The following is a 24,118-nucleotide window of genomic DNA, read 5'->3' as shown; positions in this document are numbered from 1 at the left end:
CTCACCTAGTTTCTCCTTCCCACTCCTAAGCCCAGCCACCTCGCTGCCGTAGTCTGCTTCCTTCCTCCCGCCCGTAACCCCGCGTGAGTGGGAAACCATCCCACCTCCTCCTCCCTCCCCACCCCGGTAAGTGGGGTGTCCTCAAGTTGATTGCTTTTAGCCTCTTCCCGGGAATGTGTTCGTGTCCCCTTCCCAGAAGCCGAGAATAGGGGAGGACGGGGACAGGACCACGGCCCTAGCCCTAAGGTGAGCCTCCTCCGTTGCCCGCTGAACAGGACAGCGGTGGCCACTGAAAAACAGGCCGCCGGAGGCCATTCCATCCCCCACATCACTCACCGCTCTTAACTGTTGATCCTAATCACGCCTGGTTTCCAGCGACCTGGGCAAATATTTAATCCTCAACCTTCCTAATAGTTTCAATCCGAGGGGGCAGGCCGCGGGCGCAGTCTGATTCCGGCGCTGGGCGGCCGATGCCAAACCAAACCCCGGGCTGATGAGTGGCCGTCCCCGGCGCACCTTGGCTTGGGCTGCTCGCCCTCGCTTAGCTCGCCTTTCACTCTCGAGGCTTTAATGAAGAAATTCATGCTCCCGTCATCATTTTCGCAGCCGATCCTAGAGTTCAGCTGCCACGCATTAAAGTCAGGGCCGGCTTCCAATGTAAGTAAGGTTGAAAGGAAAAAAAAGGGGGCGGGGAGGGGGAGATCCAGTAGAGTGATGCATGACTTCTGAACAAACAGTGGAAATTGGAGTTGGAGGGTTGAGCCGTGGGGATCGGATTTTTCTCCCCTGCAGAAACCGTAGCGGGGTCGGATGAGGAGGGTCCGCCAGCTCAGCACCTGGGCCGGTTGGACAAATCACTTACCCACCAAATGATTGAAAGGCGTTTACGTGGATTTCGGACGTGGTTTATAGGGGTCTTTCCATTTAGGAGGCAAGCTCCTAGAGGGCAACACCCGCCTTGTAAGTTCTGTAAGGAAGCTGGGTGATGTTCATTCATTCAATCTCGTATTTATTGAGCGCTTGCTCTGTGCAGAGCACTGTACTAAGTGCTTGGAAAGTACAGTTCAGGTCATAATAAACGGGCCCAGACTTTAGAAGCTGGCACGGGATGTACTGTAATCAATCAATCAATCGTATTTATTGAGTGCTTACTGTGTGCAGAGCACTGCACTAAGCACTTGGGAAGTGCAAGTTGGCAACATATAGAGATGGTCCCTACCCATCATCATCATCATCATCAATCGCATTTATTGAGCGCTTACTATGTGCAGAGCACTGTACTAAGCGCTTGGGAAGTACAAGTTGGCAACATATAGAGACGGTCCCTACCCAACAGTGGGCTCACAGTCTATTAGGTGTGTAGATCTCTGGCGGAGCAGCTTGTGTTTGCTTGGCACCTGGGGCCCTTTAAGCCTCCGTCACTTGTGGCGGTCGATGGGTTCTGGCGGTCCTGGTCGACTCCGGGATGAAGAAGACCTTCATTCCCGGGTTCGCTAGATTTATTCACGACTCCCCACAGAGATGCCCAGGCCGAGCAGAAACAGTGCTCCGTTCTCCCTAGGGTCTGCTCTAAAAACATGTTTAAATCGAGTGTTGCATCGGACTTTGCCCCTAGCATTTGCAGGGACAATTGAAACAGGCGCGTAAGGAACCTCGGATCATCAGGAAAGCGAATATAACGCTGCCCTGCCAGAATCCCCGTGTAGGGTTAGCGAGACGGGTTTGTTTCCCATTAAGCCCCGTTCTGGCTGTGTGCTTCCCACCCAGAATTCCCCCGGGAAGCAGCACGGCCTAATGGAAAGAGCATGGGCCTGGGACTCAGAGTGCCTGATTTCTAATCCCGGTTCTGACACTTGCCTGCGGGGTGACCTTGAGCAAGTCACTAAACTTCTCTGGGCCTCAGTTTCCTCACCTGTAAAGTGCCAAGTCAATACTGGATTTCCCTCCTACTCAGACTGCGAGTCTCATATGGGACTGGAACTGTGTCTGACCTGATTATCTTGTCTACCCCAGTGCTTAATACAGTGCTTGGCACAGGGTAGGAGCCTAACAAATATTATTATTATTGCTATCATTCTGATCCAGTCCTCTAGACTGTAAGCTCGTTGTGTGCAGGGAATGTGTCTAGGTATTGGAAGCAGCGTGGCTCAGTGGAAAAAGCACGGGCTTTGGAGTCAAAGGTAGTGGGTTCAAATCCCGGCTCCGCCACTTGTCAGCTGTGTGACTTTGGGCAAGTCACTTCACTTCTCTGGGCCTCAGTTTCCTCATCTGTAAAATGGGGATTAAGACTCTGAGCCCCACGTGGGACAACCTGATCGCCTTGTGCTCCCTTGTGCTGTAATTTAATTTTCTAAATAGTACCCTGGGGGGCTTGAGAAAATGAAAACCCCAACTAGAAATGATCTTTGAATGAAGGCCCAGCCTGCCCGTTGTCTATTATGCTTTGTCCAGGAGTCAGAATAGAAGCCCGGGGTGACTTGTGCTCCCCAGTGCTTAGAACAGTGCTTTGCACATAGTAAGCGCTTAACAAATACCAACATTATTATTATTATTGTATTCTCCCAAGCGTTTAGTACAGGGCTCTGCAAACAGTAAGCGCTCAAAAAATACGATTGACTGAATGATTGGTCCAGAACACAGCAAGGCGCTGTTAGATCCGTGAAACGAGGGCGCTTCCAGGCCAAAGGTCACCGCCTTTCAGCTTCATGCACGATGCCCTTCTCCCCATCCTTCCCCTGCTCCCTGTCCCCGCCTTCCAGAAGTATTTTTGGACTGGGGCCGACGCAGGCGGGGTGGTGGAGAAGTAAGATTTGGAACAGGGGAGGGTACTGATCAACTGGCCTTTGGACATCTGCCTGTTACGCCCGGTGAGGCGAACCTAGGGGTTTCCAGTGTCCGTGCCGCTATGGTTTAGACAACCGAAGGGCCTCTGTAAAGCCTTCCTCTCCAGGGATGCTCTGTCTCCTTGCTTGGTCTCGAAAAAGCGCTGGCAGAGTAGAGCGCCGTACGGTAGACGGCTGTCCAAACCCATCTTGCTCTTTTTCTGCTGGATATTCTCTGTCACTTTTTGGCAATCTGGACTTGGATGCCACAAGGTGGAAACACGCAGCTAACATTTTTTGGCCCGGGTCCGCACATAGACTTTGTTGGCGCTCTGCGGTTTATCCTTCGACGTAGAGGGGATGGGTAAAGTTTCGGGAGTTTACGTTCCGGGGCAGGGGGGTCTTGCTTGACTGCCAAGGACCGTTGTATATACGTGACTTGGAGCACCTGGGGGTGTCCACACTTGGTCAGCACTAAATGGGCTCCGTACCCTTGGGTTTCTAAGGAACTGATTACTGTATGGGCTCTTAGAATTTTCTAAATAATTCCCTGGGGGGCTTGAGAAAATCAAAACCCCAACTAGAAATGATCTTTGAATGAAGGCCCAGCCTGCCCGTTGTCTGTTACGCTTTGTCCAGGAGTCAGAATAGAAGCCCGGGGTGACTTGGACTGAAGCTGCTTTCTAGATTGTGATGGTAGGGACCGTCTCTATATGTTGCCAACTTGGACTTCCCAAGCGCTTAGTACAGTGCTCTGCACACCGTAAGCGCTCAATAAATATGATTGAATGAATGAATAGATTGTGAGCCTGCTGTTGGGTAGGGACTGTCTCTATATGTTGCCAACTTGGACTTCCCAAGTGCTTAGTACAGTGCTCTGCACACAGTAAGCGCTCAGTAAATATGAATGAATGAATGAAGGCCCGATTGCCATTTAGATGTCCGTTTATGTCGAGAACTTAAAAAAAAAAGTTTCCGTGTAATCTTGTGTTGATGGTGTTGATAAAGAAGTGCTTGTAATAGTAGTAGTAGTAATAATAATAATGATGATGGCATTTGTTAAGCGCTTACTAAAGCACCGTTCTAAGTGCTGGAGAGGATACAAGATGATCAGGTTGTCCCACGTGGGGCTCACAGTCTTAATCCCCATTTTACAGATGAGGTCACTGAGGCCCAGAGAAGTGAAGTGCCTTGCCCAAAGTCCCACAGCTGACAATTGGCGGAGCTGGGATTCGAACCCATGACCTCTGACTCCAAAGCCCGGGCTTTTTCCACTGAGCCATGCTGCTTCTCTTAAAATAACCTCTGGAGACCTGGGAAAGAAGCGAGAGCATAGACCGTAGATGTGTGTTTTATTTATATACTTATATCCATGTGTGTGTGTGTACGTCACCCCCATTCTCAGCCCCAAAGCGCTTATGTCCATATCGGTAATTTATTTATATTACTCTCTGTCTCCCCATCACAGCTGTGAGCTCCTTGCAGGCAGGGAACATCTCTATCAATTACGTTGTACTCTCCCAAGTGCTCAGTATCAATCAATCAGTCGTATTTATTGAGTGCTTACTGTGTGCAGAGCACTGTACTAAGCGCTTGGGTACAGTGTTCCGCACACAGTAAGCGCTCAATAGACACCATGGATGGATTTTTGTGTGTTTGTACGGCACACGCACATATAGCTCTAATGTATTTATTAGACTCTAAATATTTGGAAATGAAGGCGAAGCCGTTGGACTGACCCCTAATCCCCCAACTCAACAGTTAGAAAGCCAAACTCCCTCCCTGCTCCGAAAGAGCAGCCGGAGGTGATATATCGCCGGGCCGTAAAACACCGGTGGAGCCGCCCGACCGTTTATCGTGCCGGGAAAATCCACCCTGACCGGCGTGCGGCAATTAGGCCGAACCATATATTTTCATCAGGCTGGAGGAGCCCCTTGCCAAGTGCTTAATACAGTGCTCTGCACACAGTAAGCGCTCAATAAATACGATTGATGATGATGAGAGCTGGGGGAATGCCGCGGTCATCCAGGGGAGCCGAAGGGCTGCAGCTGTCGCCGTTGTGTATTTTGTGTTCCCCCAAAGCTGCCTCGCCGGTTCCGAGCTCCGGCAGGACGGGCCGGCCTCAGTGAGCCCCGCTGGGGGTCTAACCGTACTGAGACCCCCTCTGGGAATCCTGCTGGGGGGCTAGAAAAAGCACCCCCGCCGTGGCCGGCGGAGGAGAAAAAGCGGATTTCGGTGAGAGGAGAAGCAGCGTGGCCTAGTGGAAATAATAATAATAATAATGTTGGCATTTGTTAAGCGCTTACTATGTGCAAAGCACTGTTCTAAGCACTGGGGGGGCATACAGAGTGATCAGGTTGTCCCACGTGGGGTTCACAGTTTTCATCCCCATTTTACAGATGAGGTCACTGAGGCTCAGAGATGTGAAGTGACTTGCCCAAGGTCACACAGCAGACATGTGGCAGAGCCGGGATTCGAACCCATGACCTCTGATTCCAAAGCTCGTGCTCTTCCCGCTGAGCCACGCCGCTTCTCTAAAGAGCCCGAGCGTGGAAGTCAGAGGATGTGGGTTGTGATGCCGGCCCCGCCACGTGTCTGCTGTGTGACCTTAGGCAGGTCACTTCCCTTCTCCGTGCCCGTAACCTCATCTGTAAGCGCTTAGTACAGTGCTTTGCACACAGTAAGTGCTCAATAAATACAATCCATGTTCTGCATACTTATCGGTCTCCCTCGGTTCCAAGTCCCTTGGATCTGTCCCCTTTGGGAATTTGGTAATGATAATAATAATGATGGCATGTGTTAAGTGCTTACTATATGCCAAGCACTGTTCTAAATATTGGGATTGATACAAGCTAATCAGGTTGTCCCATGTGGGGCTCAGTCTTAATCCCCATTTTACAGTTGAGGTAACTGAGGCACAGAGGAGTGTGCTAGTGTGCTCCTCTGCCTCCCACCCCCTAACTGTGGGAGTCCTTCAAGGCTCTTGGTCCCCTTCTCCTCTCCATCTTTTTTTTAATGGCATTTGTTAAGCACTTACTATGTGTGAAGCACTGTTCTAAGCGCTGGAGAAGTTACAAGGGGATCAGGTTGTCCCACGGGGGGTTCACAGTCTTCATCCCCATTTTCCAGATGAGGTAACTGAGGCCCAGAGAAGTGAAGTGACTTTCCCAAACTGCACATCCTTTAACATCTTTCTCCTCCTCTAGAGTGTAAGCTCGTTGTGAGCAGGGAACGTGTCTACCAACTCCGTTGTGTTGTACTCGCCCAACCCCTCTTTTAATATAATTGGCTGATGGAGGCGGAGGCTCCAATTCTCTCCTTAATCCCTTCCAACCTGGCTTCCGCCCTCTTCAATCTATGGAAGCTGCCTTCTCAAAAGTTAGCAATGACCTCTTTCATCCTTTTTTTTTAATGGTGTTAAGCACTTTCAATGTGCCGGGTGCTAATCAGGTGGAACACAGCCCATTTTACAGATGAGGTAACCGAAGCACATAGAAGGTAAGTGACTTGCACAGGGTCACGCAGCAGACGAGTGATGGAGCCGGGATTAAAACCCAAGTCCTTCTGACTCCCGGGCCTGTAGTCTGTCCACAAGGCTTCTCTGCTTCTGCATTCATTCATTCATTCATTCAGTCGTATTTATTGAGCACTTACTGTGTGCAGAGCACTGTACTAAGCGCTTGGGAAGTACAAGTTGGCAAAATATAGAGACGGTCCCTACCCAACAGTGGGCTCACAGTCTTGCCAAATCCAGTGGCCTCGACTCCCTCCGAAGCCTCCTTGTCCTCTCCACCCCCTTCTCCTGGAAACATTATCCAACCTAGACTGTGAGCCCACTGTTGGGTAGGGACCGTCTCTCTATGTTGCCAACTTGGACTTCCCAAGCGCTTAGTACAGTGCTCTGCTCACAGTAAGCGCTCAATAAATACGATTGAATGAATGAATGAACCTCGGCTTCACTGACCCTGCCCTCTCCTGCTTCCCCTCTTGTCTCTATGGGCGCTCATTCTCGGTCTTTTCTGGGCTCCTCCTCTGCCTCCCACCTTCGAACTGGAGAAGCAGCGTGGCTCAGTGGAAAGAGCCCAGGCTTTGGAGTCCGAGGTCATGGGTTCGAATCCCGGCCCTGCCAATTGTCAGCTGGGTGACTTTGGGCAAGTCACTTCAATTCTCTGGGCCTCAGCTACCTCATCAGTAAAATGGGGATTAAGACGGTGAGCCCCCCTGGGACAACCTGATCACCTTGTAACCTCCCCAGCGCTTAGAACAGTGCTTTGCACATAGCGCTTAATAAATGTTGTTATTATTATTATTATCACTCTAGGGGCCTTGCACATAGTAAGCGCTTAATGTTGTTATTATTATTATTAAAACTCTAGGGGCCCATCAAGGCTCCATTCTGGGTTCCCCTTCTATTCTCCATCTACATCCATTCCTGCGGAAAATTCAGTTGCGCCCACAGCCTCAACAACTGTCTCTACATCGATGATTCCACATCTGCCTCTCCTATGCAGCCTCGCATTTCCTGCTACCTTAATGAGATCTCTACTTGCGTGTCCCCCCCGGATACCTCAAACTAAACACAGTCAGAACAGAATTACTCATCTTCCCACCCAAGCCCCATCCTCCCCCGGACTTTCTCATCACTGTAGACAGTACTACCAGCCTCCCCGTCTCACGAGCTCGTAACTTTGGAACAATCCTTGACTCATCACTCAAACTGATAACCAGATCCTGTCAGTTCCACCTTCCCAACATGGCTAAAATCCACCCTTTTCTCTCCATCCGGATTCCAGCTTTGTGGAATCTGAAGTATTGCCCGAAGTATGGCATCGGGCGCCTGTTTCTCATCCCTCCAGTCCAAACTTCCGCGGCGAACAGAAACTCCTTGCCTTAGTCTTTAATGCTCTCAGTCAGCTCACCCCCTCCCACCTGATTAAAATCACATTTCCCCCAAGAGGCCTTCTCTGATGAAACCCATCTCCCTCCTCCCTTCCGCGTAGCCTACGCCCTTAGCTCTGTACCCTTCAAGCACTCGATAGTTATGTCCATGTCCGTAATTTCTGCATATTAATGTCTGTCTCCCACTCTAGACTTTAAGCTTCTTGTGGGCGGGGAATGTTTAAACCAACTCTTTTGTATCGCACCATCGAGTGCTTAGTACGGCATCCGGTACGTGCTCAATAAATCCCGTTGATCGATGGATTAAAGCATTAAGTGGGTTGCCCCTGTGAATAAAATGAACGCTTTGCTCCACCGTGAGTCGCTCCCCAAGTAATCTGTAAGCGCGATGTGGGCAGGGCATGTCGCTGTTTATCGTTGTATGGTGCTTTCCCAAGCGCTCAGTACAGGGTACAGTACAGTAAGCGCTCAACAAGTACGATCGAATGAATGAATCATAATAATAATAATGGCATTTATTTGGTGCTTACTATGTGCAAAGCACTGTTCTAAGCGCTGGGGAGGTTACAAGGTGATCAGGTTGTTCCTCGGGGGCTCACAGTCTTCATCCCCATAATAATAATAATGGCATTTATTAAGCGCTTACTATGTGCAAAGCACTGTTCTAAGCGCTGGGGAGGCTACAGGGTGATCAGGTTGTCCCACGTGGGGCCCACAGTCTTAATCCCCATTTTACAGATGAGGTAACTGAGGCCCAGAGAAGTGAAGTGACTTGCCCAAAGTCATACAGCTGACAAGTGGTGGAGCCGGGATTCGAACCCATGACCCCTGACTGCAAAGCCCGGGCTCTTTCCGCTGAGCCACGCTGCTTTCTCACGAAAAGTTACATGGAGTAAACGAAGTCGTCGTTTTCGCCTCCGGACCCTTTGGAAGGAAGTGCCCTAAAAACGCTGCCATGAGGGCCCGGGTGGCTGGGCGCCGACTCCCCGCTTCACTGGCCTCACCTCCCTAAACATCTGGGCGGTTACGGCACATAAAACCGTTTCTCTGCTGGCAGCGGATTATGTCAGGATGTAATAATACACGCACGGCAAAAAAATCGCGCGGCTCTCGGCTGGCACGCATCGCCGGCGAGCTGACCCTGACCAGATGCGGAAGGCAGTTTGCAAGGGGTGTCCGGGGGGAGCGCCTGTGGAAACACGTTCCCGGGTGCCAAGGTTTCCTCCCAATTCCTTCTTCCCACCTTCCCTCCAACAAACACACACCTGGCCCCCAAACCCGGTCACCCCCTCCGCCTCTCAAGATGCTTGGGCTTTAAGGCCTGCTCCCCTCCCATCCACCTTTAATGCTAGAGGATATTGATCAACGTCCCTGGAAATGGAATATCCACCTCCGTTTTTCTCCCATCATCATCATTCGTATTTATTGAGCGCTTACTGTGTGCCAGAGCACTGTACTAAGCGATTGGGAAGTACAAGTTGGCAACATATAGAGACAGTCCCTACCCAACAGTGGGATCACAGTCTAAAAGTTGTCCTTTGCCTCCTTTGGACCGTTGGCCCAATTTTTGCACGCGTCGAGTTTTATCGGCCGTTTGATCGGCTCGATCGGGCCGTCCCCCGGTGTCATAGCTGTTTTTACATCCTCCCGCTGTCGCCTCACTGGGAGCATATGGCTTGGGCCTGGGCCTGGCCTGGCGGGCCGGCCTGTTAATAATAATAATAATAATGGCATTTATTAAGCGCTTACTATATGCAAAGCACTGTTCTAAACGCTGGGGAGGTTACAAGGAGATCAGTTTGTCCCATGGGGGTCTCAGTCTCAGTCCCCATTTTCCAGATGAGGGAACTGAGGCCCAGAGAAGTGACTTGCCCAAAGTCACCCAGCTGACATTTGGCAGAGCTGGGATTCGAACCCGTGACCCCTGACTACAAAGCCTGTGCTCTTTCCACTGAGCCACGCTGCTTCTCTAAGCCACTTAGAGAAGGCTCTATTTATTTTATTTTGTTAGTATGTTTGGTTTTGTTCTCTGTCTCCCCCTGTTAGACTGTGAGCCCACTGTTGGGTAGGGACTGACTCTATATGTGGCCAACTTGTACTTCCCAAGCGCTTAGTACAGTGCTCTGCACACAGTAAGCGCTCAATAAATACGATTGATGATGATGATGATGATGATCGGCCATTCACCTTGCGGGGAGTTTGTGATTTCGGAAGCTGGGGAAGAAGATGAAGGTGGAGGGTGAGCAGGAGAGGCGGCCTGATAGTTAGGTCCCTTTGCTGAGATTTTCATGTCTTGTCGCCATAGTGGCATTAAATGGAATCAGTCGATCGTGTTTTTTTAGCGTTTACTGTATGCCGAGCACTAGACTACGCTCTTGGGAGAGTACAATATGACAATAAACAGACGCATTCCCTGTCCACAGTGAGCTTACAGTCAGCTTGGCTCAGTGGAAAGAGCACGGGCTTGAGAGTCAGAGGTCATGGGTTCTTATCCCGGCTCCGCCACGTAATAATAATAATAATGATAGCATTTTTTAAGCGCTTACTATATGCAAAGCACTGTTCACTAAGTGGGTTGTCCCTGTGAATAAAATGAACGCTTTGCTCCACCCCGAGTCGCTCCCCAAGTAATCTGTAAACGCGATGTGGGCAGGGAATGTCGCTGTTTATCATTGTATGGGGCTTTCCCAAGCGCTCAGTACAGGGCCCTGCACACAGTAAGCGCTCAACAAGGACGATCGAATGAACAAATAATAATAATAATAATAATGGCATTTATTAGGCGCTTACTATGTGCAAAGCACTGTTCTAAGCGCTGGGGAGGTTACATGGTGATCAGGTTGTCCCACAGGGGGCTCACAGTCTTCATCCCTATTTTCCAGATGAGGGAACTGAGGTCCAGAGAAGTGAAGTGACTTGCCCAAAGTCACACAGCTGGCAATTGGCGGAGTCGGGATTAAGCCCGTGCTCTTCCCACTGAGCCACGCGGCTTCTCACACGCTGAGCCGCATGTCTGCTGTGTGACCTTGGGCAAGTCACTTCACTTCTCTGAACCTCAGTTACCTCACCTCTACAATGGGGATTAAAGACTGTGAGCCCCTCGTGGGACAACCTGATCACCTCGTATCCCCCCCAGCTCTTAGTGCTTCGCACATAGTAAGTGCTTAACAAATGCCATCATTATTAGTATTATTAGAGAGGGAGGCAGGCATTAATATAAATAAATTGGAGCGTGCATAAATGCTGTGGGGTTGGGAGTGTGAGGTGAATAAAGGGAGCAAGTGAGGGTGACATGGAAGGGAGTCGATGGGGTCATAGTGAGGGAAGATGTGCCTTCAATAAGGCTTTGAACTGGGGGAGAGTCGTTGTCCGTCAGCCATGAGGACTGAGGGCATCGCAGGATGTGAGAATCCTCTGAGCTCCGGAGCCTCGGCCCCTTCCCCAGGCGTGACCGTGACCGTGACCGTGAGTGGCCGCCGTGGGCACCGTCTGAGAAGGGGAAACTGATTTCTTTAGCCTCGTTCATGGGGCTGGATGCCGGCCTTTCTGTCGGACCAGTGCTTCCCCCTCCCGCGAGATGCCGTTCTCCGGGCAGAGTAACTGTTTCCACTCGGAAAAGGAGTCTGCAGCACCCGCCAATGCTGGCCAACAGCAGCTACTTTTAAAAATGGCCGGGTTGAACCCCTGCCTTCCTCGCCGCCGGCCTAGCGCGCTCAGTCACCCGTTGTCTTGGAAACCAGAGCTTTGCTCATCGGAAGCCTTTGGGGTTCCGACAAACACCCGTGGCCCTGCCGAGCGCGGAGCTGTCGGCCCGGACCAAACGCCGGTGGTTTTTTCCCTCTGTGAAGTCGCAGGATGTGCCCTCCTCCCGTGCGGTGCCGAGGGGCTGAATAATAATAATAATAATAATAATGGTAATTGTTAAGCGCTTACTATGTGCAAAGCACCGTTCTAAGCGCTGGGGAGGTTACAAGGTGATCAGGTTGTCCCACGGGGGGCTCACACAATTTTAATCCCCATTTTGCAGATGAGGGAACTGAGGCCCAGAGAAGTGACTTGCCCAAAGTCACCCAGCTGACAAGTGGCGGAGCCGGGATTTGAACCCATGACCTCTGACTCCAAAGCCCGGGCTCTTTCCACTGAGCCACGCTGCTTCTCTAACCCCTCCCCAGCACTTAGCGCTGGCTGTGAGGAGCCCCTGCAGAACGTCCTGCTCAGGGCATGCCGAATTCAAGGGATGCTTCCATCTTCTCCTCCAGAGCACGGAGAAGATACTCTCCCAAGTGCTTTAGACAGTGTTACACCGCTGATTCATTCATTCAATCGTATTTATTGAGCACTTACCGTGTGCAGAGCACTGGACTAAGCGCTTGGGGAGTCCAAGTTGGCCACACAGAGAGACGGTCCCTACCCAACAGCGGGCTCACAGTCTAGAAGGGGGAGACAAGGAAGGCCCGCGGGAAGGGCAGAGGAATCTGGAAGCGCCAAGAGCAGCAAGTAGACACGGCTTTGGCCTCTGGCCTCAAGGCCCTACTGAGAGCACACCTCCTCCAGGAGGCCTTCCCAGACTGAGCCCCTTCCTTCCTCTCCCCCTCGTCCCCCTCTCCATCCCCCCCCCCATTTTACCTCCTTCCCTTCCCCACAGCACCTGTATATATGTATATATGTTTGTACATATTTGTTACTCTATTTATTTATTTATTTTACTTGTACATATCTATTCTATTTATTTTATCTTGTTAGTATGTTTGGTTTTGTTCTCCGTCTCCCCCTTTTAGACTGTGAGCCCACCGTTGGGTAGGGACTGTCTCTAGATGTTGCCAACTTGTACTTCCCAAGTGCCTAGTACAGTGCTCTGCACACAGTAAGCGCTCAGTAAATACGATTGATAATGATGATGATGATGATGATGATGATGGTTGGAGGAATCACAAGCTAAGATTATGGCCAGACCCTGCTCCGGTGAGCCTGGAGGCGCTGGGAAATTCATCTTGCTAGAGCTAAGCCTGGCTCACCCTAGTGAGCAGGGAACCAGGAGACATTCAGATCAGTCAGTCCTATTTATTGAGGGCTCACTGTGTGCAGCGCAGCGTACTAAGCGCTTGGGTGAGTACAGTATAATAATATAGCAGAATTGGTAGGCACGTTCCCCGCCTAGCTAATTCTTCTCTTATGACCGCCTGAAATGTGAATGCCCCTTCTAAGTGAGGCCAAAAGCAGCTTAAATGGATTTTATCATCTGGGGCACAGCTTCTTTTGCCAAAAAACCCCCCACCAAAGAACCACCAGTAAAACTCTGCATCCCAAACCCCGTCCTCCTATTTCCGGCTCGTGAAATCCTTTGGGAGGAGAAGGGGAGCAGAGAGGAGCTGGACGGTTTAAAATGCATCCATCTGGTCCTTCTGGAGGAGTAGAGAAGCAGCGTGGCTCAGTGGAAAGAGCGTGGGCTTTGGAGTCAGAGGTCATGGGTTCAAATTCCGTTTCTGCCATTTGTCAGCTGTGTGACTTTGGGCATTCTCTGGGCCTCAGTTCCCTCATCTGGAAAATGGGGATGAAGACTGTGAGCCCCGCGTGGGACAACCTGATCACCTTGTAACCTCTCCAGCGCTTAGAACAGTGCTTTGCATGTAGTAAGCGCTTAATAGATGCCATTATTATTATTATCTGAGAGCCCGTGTGGCTCCTCTCAGGGAACAAGGCACTGGGCCTCGCTCTTCTGGTTTACGGGTTCATTCCTTAGCCATCCCTTTTAGACTGTGAGCCCACTGTTGGGTAGAGACTGTCTCTATATGTTGCCAATTTGTACTTCCCAAGCGCTTAGTACAGTGCTCTGCACATAGTAAGCGCTCAATAAATACGATTGATGATGATGATGATGATGATCCTGCTCATTCCTGGGTCCCCAGTCACTTCGCTTCTCTGTGCCTCAGTTACCTCATCTGGAAAATGGGGATTAAGTCTGTGAGCCCCATGTGGGACAACTTGATTACCTTGTACCTACCCCAGCGCTTAGAACAGTGCTTTGCACATAGTAAGCGCTTAATAAATGTCATCCTTATTATTACTAGTCCCCATTAAGCTTTTAATCGCCAGTGGCTCCGTTTGTGGCTCCGGGTTGCTGTGTCCTATGTCTGCTCTGGTTTTTTTTTTTTAATGGTATTTGTTAAGAGCTTACTAAGCAACTTGTACTTCCCAAGCGCTTAGTACAGTGCTCTGCACACAGTAAGCGCTCAATAAATACGATTGATTGATTGATTAAGCATCCAACCCGGTTCTAAGGGCTGGGGAGGATACAAGCTATTGAGGTTGGACACAGTCCCCGTCCCGCACGGAACTCCCTGTTTAAGTAGGAGGGAGAATAGGTCCAGGGAACAAGACCGAGGCACAGGGAAGTGAAGTGACTTCATCATCATCATCATCAATCGTATTTATTGAGCGCTTACTGTGTGCAGAGCACTGTACTAAGCGCTTGGGAAGTCCAAGTTGGCAACATATAGAGACAGTCCCTACCCAACAGTGGGCTCAACTTGCCCCCGATCACACAGCAGGCCACTGGCAGAGCCGGGATTAGAACCCAGGTCCTCGCTTTACCCCCGCGGCCGTGTGGCTTTGGAATATCTTTCTTCTTGAGGCCTCCCACAGATGCGCTCGGTCCGCGGGGAGCCGGCTCTTCTCCGGGGGGACCTTCCGTCCCAAATAACCGCAAACTATCAATCAATCAATCAATCGTATTTATTGAGCTCTTACTGTGTGCAGAGCACTGTACTAAGTGCTTGGGAAGTCCAAGTTGGCAACATATAGAGACCATCCCGACCCAACAGTGGGCTCACAGTCTGAAAGGGGCTCACAGCCCCGAGGAGTCTAGAGGGAGAGACAGACATTCGAATAAATTGCAAATATGGACATGAATGCTGTGAGGCTGAGGGAGGGGGCAGAAAGAAAAGCAGTGTGGCCTAGTGGATAGAGCATGGGCTTGGGGGGTCAGAGGACCTGGGTTCTTAACCCAGCCCCACCACCTGTCTGCTTTGCGACCTTGGGCAAGTCTCTTCACTTCTCTGTGCCTCGGTTGCCTCGTCTGTAAAACGGGGGTTGAGACTGTGAGCCCCATGTGGGACGTGGCCCGTGTCCAACTTGATTACTTTGTCTCTGCCCAATCGCTTAGCACAGTGCCTGGCACGTAGTAAGCGCTTAACAAGCGTGGCTCAGTGGAAAGAGCCCAGGCTTGGGAGTCAGGGGTCATGGGTTCTAATCCTGGCTCCCCCACATGTCTGCTGTGTGACCTTGGGCAAGTCACTTCACTTCCCTGAGCCTCAGTTACCTCATCTGTAAAATGGGGATTAAGACTGTGAGCCCCACATGGAACAACCTCATCTCCTTGTGTTTCCCCCAGGGCTTAGAACAGTGCTTTGCACATAGTAAGCGCTTAACAAATACCAACATTATTATTATTATTATTATTATGGATTCTAATCCCGGCTCCCCTACATGTCTGCTGTGTGACCTTGGGCAAGTCACTTCACTTCTCTGAGCCTCAGTTACCTCATCTGTAAAACGGGGGTTGAGACTGTGAGCCCCATGTGGGACGTGGCCCGTGTCCAACTTGATTACTTTGTCTCTGCCCAATCGCTTAGCACAGTGCCTGGCACGTAGTAAGCGCTTAACAAGCGTGGCTCAGTGGAAAGAGCCCGGGCTTGGGAGTCAGGGGTCATGGGTTCTAATCCCGGCTCCCCCACATGTCTGCTGTGTGACTTTGGGGAAGGCACTTCACTTCTCTGAGCCTCAGTTACCTCATCTGGAAAATGGGGATTAAGACTGTGAGCCCCACATGGAACAACCTCATCTCCTTGTGTTTCCCCCAGGGCTTAGAACAGTGCTTTGCACATAGTAAGCGCTTAACAAATACCAACATTATTATTATTATTATTATGGATTCTAATCCCGGCTCCCCTACATGTCTGCTGTGTGACCTTGGGCAAGTCACTTCACTTCTCTGAGCCTCAGTTACCTCATCTGTAAAATGGGGGTGAAGACTGTGAGCCCCACGTGGGACATTGTGATCACCTTGTATCCCCCAAACGCTTAGAACAGTGCTTTGCACATAGTAAGCGCTTAACAAATGCCATCATTATTATTATTATTATTATTATTATTATCATTATTATTATAAGTGCCATAAAAAAGATAGAGTGTAGAAATCCAAGTGCAATGCAGAAAGAGGCATCTGTTCCAAGTTTTTCTTCCCCTTCCTCCCTCCCGTGGCCGCGTGGAAATGGTGGAAAATCTTCTACGCCAGGGTCCCTCTCGGAGGCTGGGGCTAAGAAACCAGTGTGGCTAGTGGAAAGAGCACAGGGCCTGCGAGTCAGAGGCCCTGGGTTCTAATCCCAACTCTGCCAGTAGCCTGCTCTCCGACCTCAGGCAGTTCACTTCTCCGTGCCTCAGTTTTCTCATCTGTAAAATGGGGGCTCAATCCCTGTGTTCCCCTCTGCTTAGACCGTGAGCCCCAGGCGGGACAGGGACTGTGTCCAAAGTGCGCACGGCTGATGAGGTGGTGGCTTTGACCCAGTGTCCGGTTTCTCAGCTCAGGGAACTTGGGGTTCAAATAATAACGATGGCATTTATTAAGCGCTTACTATGTGCAAAGCACTGTACTAAGCACTGGGGAGGTCCTCATGGCTGACAGACAGTGACTCACTCCCTGTTCAAAGCCTCACCGAAGGCACATCTCCTCCAAGAGGCCTTCCCTGACTACGCCCGTATTTCAGTCAATCAATCAATCATATTTATTGAGCGCTTACTGTGTGCAGAGCACTGTACTAAGCGCTCAGGAAGTACAAGTTGGCAACATATAGAGACAGTCCCTACCCAACAGTGGGCTCACAGTCTAGAAGGGACTCGAAGTTCCTGTTCAACTCCCTTGTGTCACCCTGACTTGCTGCCTTTATTCATCTCCCACTCCCAGCATACCATCATTATTATAGAGAATAATAATAATAATAATAATAATGGCATTTATTAAGCGCTTACTATGCAAAGCACTGTTCTAAGCACTGGGGAGGTTACAGGATGATCTGGTTGTCCCACGGGTGGCTCACAGTCTTCATCCCCATTTTCCAGATGAGGTCACTGCGGCCCAGAGAAGTGAAGTGGCTTGCCCAAAGTCACACGGCTGACAAATGGCGGAGCTGGGAAGCAGCGTGGCCCAGTGGAAAGAGCCCGGGCTTTGGAGTCAGAGGTCGTGGGTTTGAATCCAGGCTCCGCCACATGTCTGCTGTGTAACCTTGAGCAAGTCACTTAACTTCTCTGAGCCTCAGTTACCTCATCTGTAAAATGGGGATTAAGATTGTGAGCCCCACGTGGGACAACCTGATCACCTTACACCCTCCCCAGCGCTTAGTACAGTGCTTTGCACATAGTAAGCACTTAACAAATGCCATCATTATTATTATTATTATGTACACTCTTTATTTATATTATGTCTGCCTCCCTCTCTAGACTGTAAGCTCATCGTGGGCAGGGAATGTGTCTGTTGTCATATTGTACTCTCCCAAGAGCTTAGTACAGTGCTCGGCACCCAGTAAACACTCAAAAAATACGATCGACTGATTCCACTTAATACCACTATGGCAACAAGACATGAAAATCTTAGCAAAGGGACCTATCAGGCTGCCTCTCCTGCTCATCCTCTACCTTCATCTTCATCTTCTTCATCACCATCATCAGGTGGTCCCACGGAGGGCTCACAGTCTTAATCCCCATTTTACAGATGAGGTCACCGAGGCACGGAGAAGTTAAGCGATTTGCCCCAAGTCACCCAGCTGACAATTGGCGGAGCCGGGATTTGAACCCTTGACCTCTGACTCCAAAGCCCGGGCTCTTTCCACTGAGCCACGCTGCTTCCCCAAGCAAATGGGGAAAGGCAAGTCCAGTGGTTCAAGTGGCAAGTCAACAAGTTTCCAACCTCTCAGTAAACCCACGGTAGCTCGGGGTTTATGTTTACGCCGCTCATAGCATTCCATGGTCCTTTAATGATGATGATTTATGATTATGGTACCGATTATCCCTGTGCTTAGAACCGTGCTTGACACATAGTAAACCCTTAATAAGTACCATGATCATTAATCATCATCATCAAGGGACCGTGGAATGCTCTGTTGAGTGGTGCAAACGTAAAGTCCAAGTCTACCCTGGGTTTACTGAGAAATTAATATCTCTTTGACTTGCCATTTGAAACCCAAGTCCCCCGAGCTGCCTGAGAAACTGGCAACTGGACCAAAATCACCACCTCATCCGCTGTGGGCACTTTGTCAGAGATGGGGGCCGGGAGAGCTCATCCTTGGTCACACGGTCTGACACCATATACCTCTAGACACCAATAATAATAATGATAATGATATTTGTTAAGCACTTACTATGTGCCAAGCACCGTTCTAAGCGCTGGGGGGGATACAAGGTAATCAGGGTGTCCCACGTGGGGCTCACAGTCTTAATTACCATTTTAAAGTTGAGGTACCTGAGGCACAGAGAAGTGAAGTGACTTGCCCAAAGTTACACTTTGGGCGGAGCCGGGATTAGAACCCACCACCTCTGATTCCCAAACCCGGGCTCTTTCCACTAGGCCACGCTGCTTCCACTAGCCCCCCCTCACCCACTCCCGGAATACTCTGCTCATCTGAGACGCCAAGAAGCTGGGAATCCCGGTCCGTTGGGATCCGTACCTCGGTTTCTCCATCCGTTGGTTGGGAAAGCGCGCCGGTCTACTGTGCGGGGATGAGGAAAGGGCGGATTGGAGCTCTTTGGAGTTTTCCTAGCTCTCCCTCCCTCTCTCCCCTCGGCCCTCATGGAAATTGAATATTTTTTTTTTGTTTCCCCAGATGGAGAAAGATGAGGCGGTGAGCGACTCCTCCCCACACATAGCCAACATTGGCCGTTTGGTAGAGGTAGGTATTTGCGGGGCGTCATCCAAACTCGAGCCTTCCTACCGGTTCAACTCCGTGGGCAGGAGTCAAAGAGGTTTCTATAACTTGCACTCAGGTGAGGAAAACCCACAGCCAGCTCCGGTAGCTGATGAGTGGCATCGGCTTCCGTCCATTGCAGTAATATTTTAGGGCTGATATTTGTTGGCCGATGGCTTAGGTCCCCTCCCTTGCTTTCTTCTTCTTCACGTCTCCCGTGAATAAACGACTCTTGCTTTACCGGCTGCCATAACCTTTTCCCTCCATCGTCGTTGCTCTGGTGGTTACTTGGATGCAGATGAAGCTCAGGTTGCCCTTTTCAGCCACCCCCAGGCCCCTAAATCTCTGTCTTCACTCGGCTCTAGGCAGAATTTGGCTTTGTCTTTCCCAGTCTGAGGGACGTTGACAGAGCCCAGAGGTGCTAACTGGTTACAGATGCCTGAATCAGACGCCCTTTTCGCTGCTCCTTATCTTCGGCGCCCTTCATCCGGTCAGATTTTTTGGACGAGTTGTCGGGGGGCTGTGCAACGCAAAAGCATTTGAGAAGAGAAAAACCCAACGGGGCGAGCTAGATGTCGGGGCTGATTTGGGGCCCGCTACGAAGATTGGCCCCAAGTTGACAGCGGTCGAGCTCACCTCCTCCAGGAGGCCTTCCCAGACTGAGCCCCTTCCTTCCTCTCCCCCTCGTCCCCCTCTCCATCCCCCCATCTTACCTCCTTCCCTTCCCCACAGCACCTGTATGTATGTATATATGTTTGTACATATTTATTACTCTATTTATTTATTTATTTTACTTGTACATATCTATTCTATTTATTTTATTTTGTTAGTATGTTTGGTTTTGTTCTCTGTCTCCCCCTTTTAGACTGTGAGCCCAATGTTGGGTAGGGACTGTCTCTATATGTTGCCAATTTGTACTTCCCAAGCGCTTAGTACAATGCTCTGCACATAGCGCTCAATAAATACGATTGATGATGATGATGATGGCCATTCTAAGGGGAGGGAAAGGAGGGCCTGTGTTCGAGGGGCCAGGGGAGCAGGCCCTGCCTGGGTTGGTGATCCGTTTGCCTTTCCCCCTGTGAGCCCGTTTTTCGGTAGGGATTGTTGCCAGATTGTACTTTCCAGGCGCTTAGTACAGTGCTCTGCACACAGTAAGCGCTCCGTAAATCCGATTCATTCATTCATTCATTCATTCAGTCGTATTTATTGAGTGCTTACTGTGTGCAGAGCACCGTACTAAGCGCTTGGGAAGTACAAGTTGGCAACGTATAGAGACGGTCCGTACCCAACAGCGGGCTCACAGTCTAGAAGGGGGAGACAGACGACAAAACAAAACATATTAACAAAATAAAATATGTAGCATAAATATGTACAAATAAAATAGAGTAATAAATACGTACAAACATATATACAGGTGCTGTGGGGAGGGGAAGGAGGTAAGGCAAGGGGGAGGAAGGGAAAAGGAAGGAGGGGGCTCAGTCTGGGAAGGCCACCTGGAGGAGGTGAGCTTTCAGTAGGGCTTTGAAGGGAGTAGGGCTATATATCTATATATATATAGATATATATATATGTATAGATAGATATAATTCTATTTATATTAATGCCTGCTTGTTTTGATGTGTATATATCTCTAAGTTTTTTCTATTGTTGCCTGTTTACTTGTTTTGATGTCCTTCTTGCCCCTTCTAGGCTGGAAGCCCGGTATGGGCAGGGATTGCCCCTCTTTATTGCTCAGTTGTACCTTCCCAGCGCTTAGTACAGTGCTTTTTATTTATTTATTTTATTTGTACATATTTATTCTATTTATTTTTTTTCGTTAATATGTTTTGTTTTGTTCTCTGTCCCCCCCTTTCTAGACTGTGAGCCTGCTGTTGGGTAGGGACCGTCTCTGTATGTTGCCAACTTGTACTTCCCAAGTGCTTAGTACAGTGCTCTGCACACAGTAAGCGCTCAGTAAATATGATTGAATGAATGAATAAATGAATGCTCTGCACATAGTAAGCGCTCAATAAATATGAATGAATGAATGAAAGCAGATAATAATAATAATAATAATGGCATTTATTAAGCGCTTACTATGTGCAAAGCACTGTTCTAAGCGCTGGGGAGGTTACAAGGTGATCAGGGTGTCCCACGGGGGGCTCACAGTCTTAATCCCCATTTTACAGATGAGGTAATTGAGGCCCAGAGAAGTTAAGTGACTTGCCCAAGGTCACACAGCAGACATGTGGCAGAGCCGGGATTCGAACCCACGACTTCTGACTCCAAAGCCCGGGCTCTTTCCACTGAGCCACGAATGACAACTTCTAGACTGTGAGCCCGCTGTTGGGTAGGGCCCGTCTCTAGATGTTGCCAACTTGGACTTCCCAAGCGCTTAGTCCAGTGCTCTGCACACAGGAAGCGCTCAGTAAATACGATTGAATGACCAGACTGAGCCCCTTCCTTCCTCTCCCCCTCATCCCCATCTCCATCCCCCTCATCTTACCTCCTTCCCTTCCCCAAAGCACCTGTATATATGTATATATGTTTGTACATATTTATTACTCTATTTATTTTACTTGTACCTATCTATTCTATTTATTTTATTTTGTTAGTATGTTTGGTTTTGTTCTCTGTCTCCCCCTTTTAGACTGTGGGCCCACTGTTGGGTAGGGACCGTCTCTATATGTTGCCAACTTGTACTTCCCAAGCGCTTAGTCCAGTGCTCTGCACACAGTAAGCGCTCAATAAATACGATTGATTGAATGAATGAATGATGAATGAATGAATGAAAAGGGATGCATGTAAATGTAGTCAGCAGGCTCCCCCTTGTGGCTCTGGAGGCAAATTACCAAGAGCTCCTCTGTCCCACACCTGGGAAGCATCCCTGCCTTTCCAACTACTTCCCGAAATATCTGACCTTGTTTCTTCTCCTAGGACATGGAAAACAAAATCAGAAGTACGCTGAACGAGATCTACTTTGGCAAAACAAAGGACATCGTCAATGGGCTGAGGTAACGTACCCTCCGTTCTGCCCTCCCCGTCCGGTCGGCCAAATGAGCTCACTCGCAGAAAAGCGGGCCGCCCCTGAGACGGAGTCTTCGGCCTCCTCGGAGAGAGCCCACCCCCCGCCGTCGGCGGGCCGGCCCCTCGCGAGTCGAGACTTCTCCTCAGGTAACTGCCGAAAGTGACACAGCCACCGCACGCTCCGGCTGGATCTGAGGGGCCCCCCCTCACTGCTCTCCCTCCCCCACCAACTCTGACTCCTGAGGATTTTTCTCTCCGCTCTCAATCGGAGGGAGGCACCTCCCGGTTTCCTCAGCTCTCGTTGTTCATCTGAGCCGGCCTCGTAGCGAGCCGAGTGCCTGGTCAAAATCGGGAGTCGCAAGGGATGGAAATTGGCCATTTTTTAGCTTGTTTTGCGTAGTAGTAGATGTGGCCCAGCCTGATAAGAAGTTCCCGGGAGCTGCAAATATTCCATCCTGTCCGGTGTAACTCACCGCCCTGCACGTTGGGAACCAGAAAGATTTCTCCTCAGCGCTCCCTTTGGCTCAGAAGTTCTGGGGAATACTGGGATGGGCTAGCCCCCGGATCTCACATGCTAGGAAGTTGTGCCTCAGCCTCCGGTTTTGCCACAGCGGTAGCTCTTGGTGGCTGCCATCGTTTGAGCTTCAGAGACCACCCTCCCACGAGGTGGAAGCTCCCTAGCCGCACCATTCGACCCAGACCGTGGACACAGGCGGGACCTGGCAACGTCTGGAGTTGCCGAAAGATGCCCAAACCCCAGTTGTCTCCTGCCGGGGTCCTCCCTGCCCAGATCTGACCCGTCGGCGGTCTGGCTGCCGTCGATGCTCGAGGGTTCCGGCCCCTCCACCCCCTGACGGTTGCCCAGACGGGAGCCGGCCCTGTCGTTTCTGTCACGGGGAGGCTGGTAGAGCCCCCCCGTTGAACTTAGTTTAGATCCGGTCTGACCTGGGGTTCCCGTGGGCGGCCCGGACCGGTTCCGTCCGGCCTGGCTCTGCAGACCCCGGACGAGGCAGGAGCTGTTTCCCAGGCCCAGGGAGACTCCGGGGGACTCGGCTCTGAAACGGCCGCCCTCACCCAGGCCTGGGCGGGTGACAGCGTGGTCTCCCCCTGGGCTCCTCAGGCCTGGGACTCTGCCCGAGCCCATCTAGCCCCCCACAAGGGGAGACACCTCCAGCCACCTCAGACTTGTTCCAAAAGCACCGGGAGGGAAGTAGTCTTCAGCGTTCGCTCCCACCCTCTCGGGATTGCGACCCAACTTACACGTGCCAGGAAATGCCAGGCTCAGTTAATGGAAACCGAAAAAGAGGGTCTCTGGTTTTCCCTCTCCTCTCCCCTGTGGTTGAGGTTGCCAAGTTTTCCCCTGAGATTCCTGCCCGGTAGGAACAACGTAGAGTCTTCGTGACCTTCTTGCCCAGGACTGCTCTGCCCTTGAGTTTCCCCGCTCTCTTCTCCCCCGTGACCTCTGACCTCCGTGTGTTTCCACTTTGTTCTTCTGCAGCTCACCCGAGTTCCTGGGCCTTTGTTGTTCCTTTCCTCCTTTGCTTCACTCATTTCTAAACTACTCTCTATAGATCTGTTGACGCTATCCCCGACAACCAAAAGTTTAAGCAGTTGCAGAGGGAACTCTCTCAAGTGCTGACCCAGCGCCAGATCTACATCCAGCCTGATAACTAAACCGATCCAGGTATTCTCCCGCCCGAGCGGTGTGAGACACCAGACTAAACCAGGACTTACTTACCACCCCGGCCGGCAGCCCGAGCCCCGCATGCCCCTTTAAACGACTAATCCCTCTCCTTGTCGAAGAATGTGCTGGTTGGCCGCTGTGTTCAATGATGGAGCCTAACGTGGTGGTTTCCAACTAACACCAGGATGGGACGTGTGTGTGTTTGTGTGTACATGCGTGCATGTCCGTCCTCTTCTCGCGGGGTGGAGATCCAGGCATTGAATTGCGGATGGGTCTAAGGTTCCGCGTTGCCCTGCAAGGAACGAACAGATTTAGTGGCAAAAAAAAACGCAGAAGCCCCGATCTGAGGCGGTGGGTTCTACTCTCCGCCTCAGCCAGACGAAGCAACGTTACAAACCACCCCCTCCCCACCCTGCAACTGTCCATTCCCCCCCTGCTCCCGCATCTTCCCAGTCCGGGCGAGGAAGAAAGGGAAGCCAAGCGGCCTCAGCGATGGATTTGTTGGTGGGGTTGGCCTCTCGGGGTAGACGGTTGAAAACAAGTTGCTACGGGAGAAGGCAGATTTCTGAGGCCGGTTCAAATCGGCAGTAGCCCGGTCAACCGAACTCACTTGGGTTTGACGGTCTCCAGCGCCTGCCCGGTTTGGTTCATATAGCGGAGTTTCCGCGTGATTTAGCCAAGGGAGCTTTGGTTCAGATGACGGGTCAGTTTGGAGAGCAGATGTTCACACGCTTGGCTTTCTCCTTGTTGCCTTT

At 50.6% G+C, this 24,118-nt stretch overlaps 1 protein-coding gene across 2 annotated transcripts in view; it reads left to right on the top strand.

Annotated features, from left to right (window-relative positions):
- Positions 1-24,118, top strand: part of CAPZB (capping actin protein of muscle Z-line subunit beta) — a 143,861-nt gene that overhangs the window by 115,090 nt on the left and 4,653 nt on the right. The window contains exons 6-8 of one of the 2 annotated variants that reach the window (XM_038746436.1): positions 18,593-18,658; positions 21,590-21,666; positions 23,251-23,363. In XM_038746436.1, the coding sequence (XP_038602364.1) occupies positions 18,593-18,658; positions 21,590-21,666; positions 23,251-23,353 (246 nt within the window). In that variant the 3' untranslated portion in view covers positions 23,354-23,363. The remainder of the gene's footprint in view (positions 1-18,592; positions 18,659-21,589; positions 21,667-23,250; positions 23,364-24,118) is intronic. The other variant, XM_038746437.1, reaches the window with a different exon arrangement.

The sequence above is a fragment of the Tachyglossus aculeatus genome, chromosome 5, assembly GCF_015852505.1.
Source record: "Tachyglossus aculeatus isolate mTacAcu1 chromosome 5, mTacAcu1.pri, whole genome shotgun sequence".
In the NCBI taxonomy this organism is placed as follows: Eukaryota; Metazoa; Chordata; class Mammalia; order Monotremata; family Tachyglossidae; genus Tachyglossus; species Tachyglossus aculeatus.
Note: the sequence above shows the minus strand (reverse complement) of the source record. Positions and strands in the feature narration are given on the sequence as shown.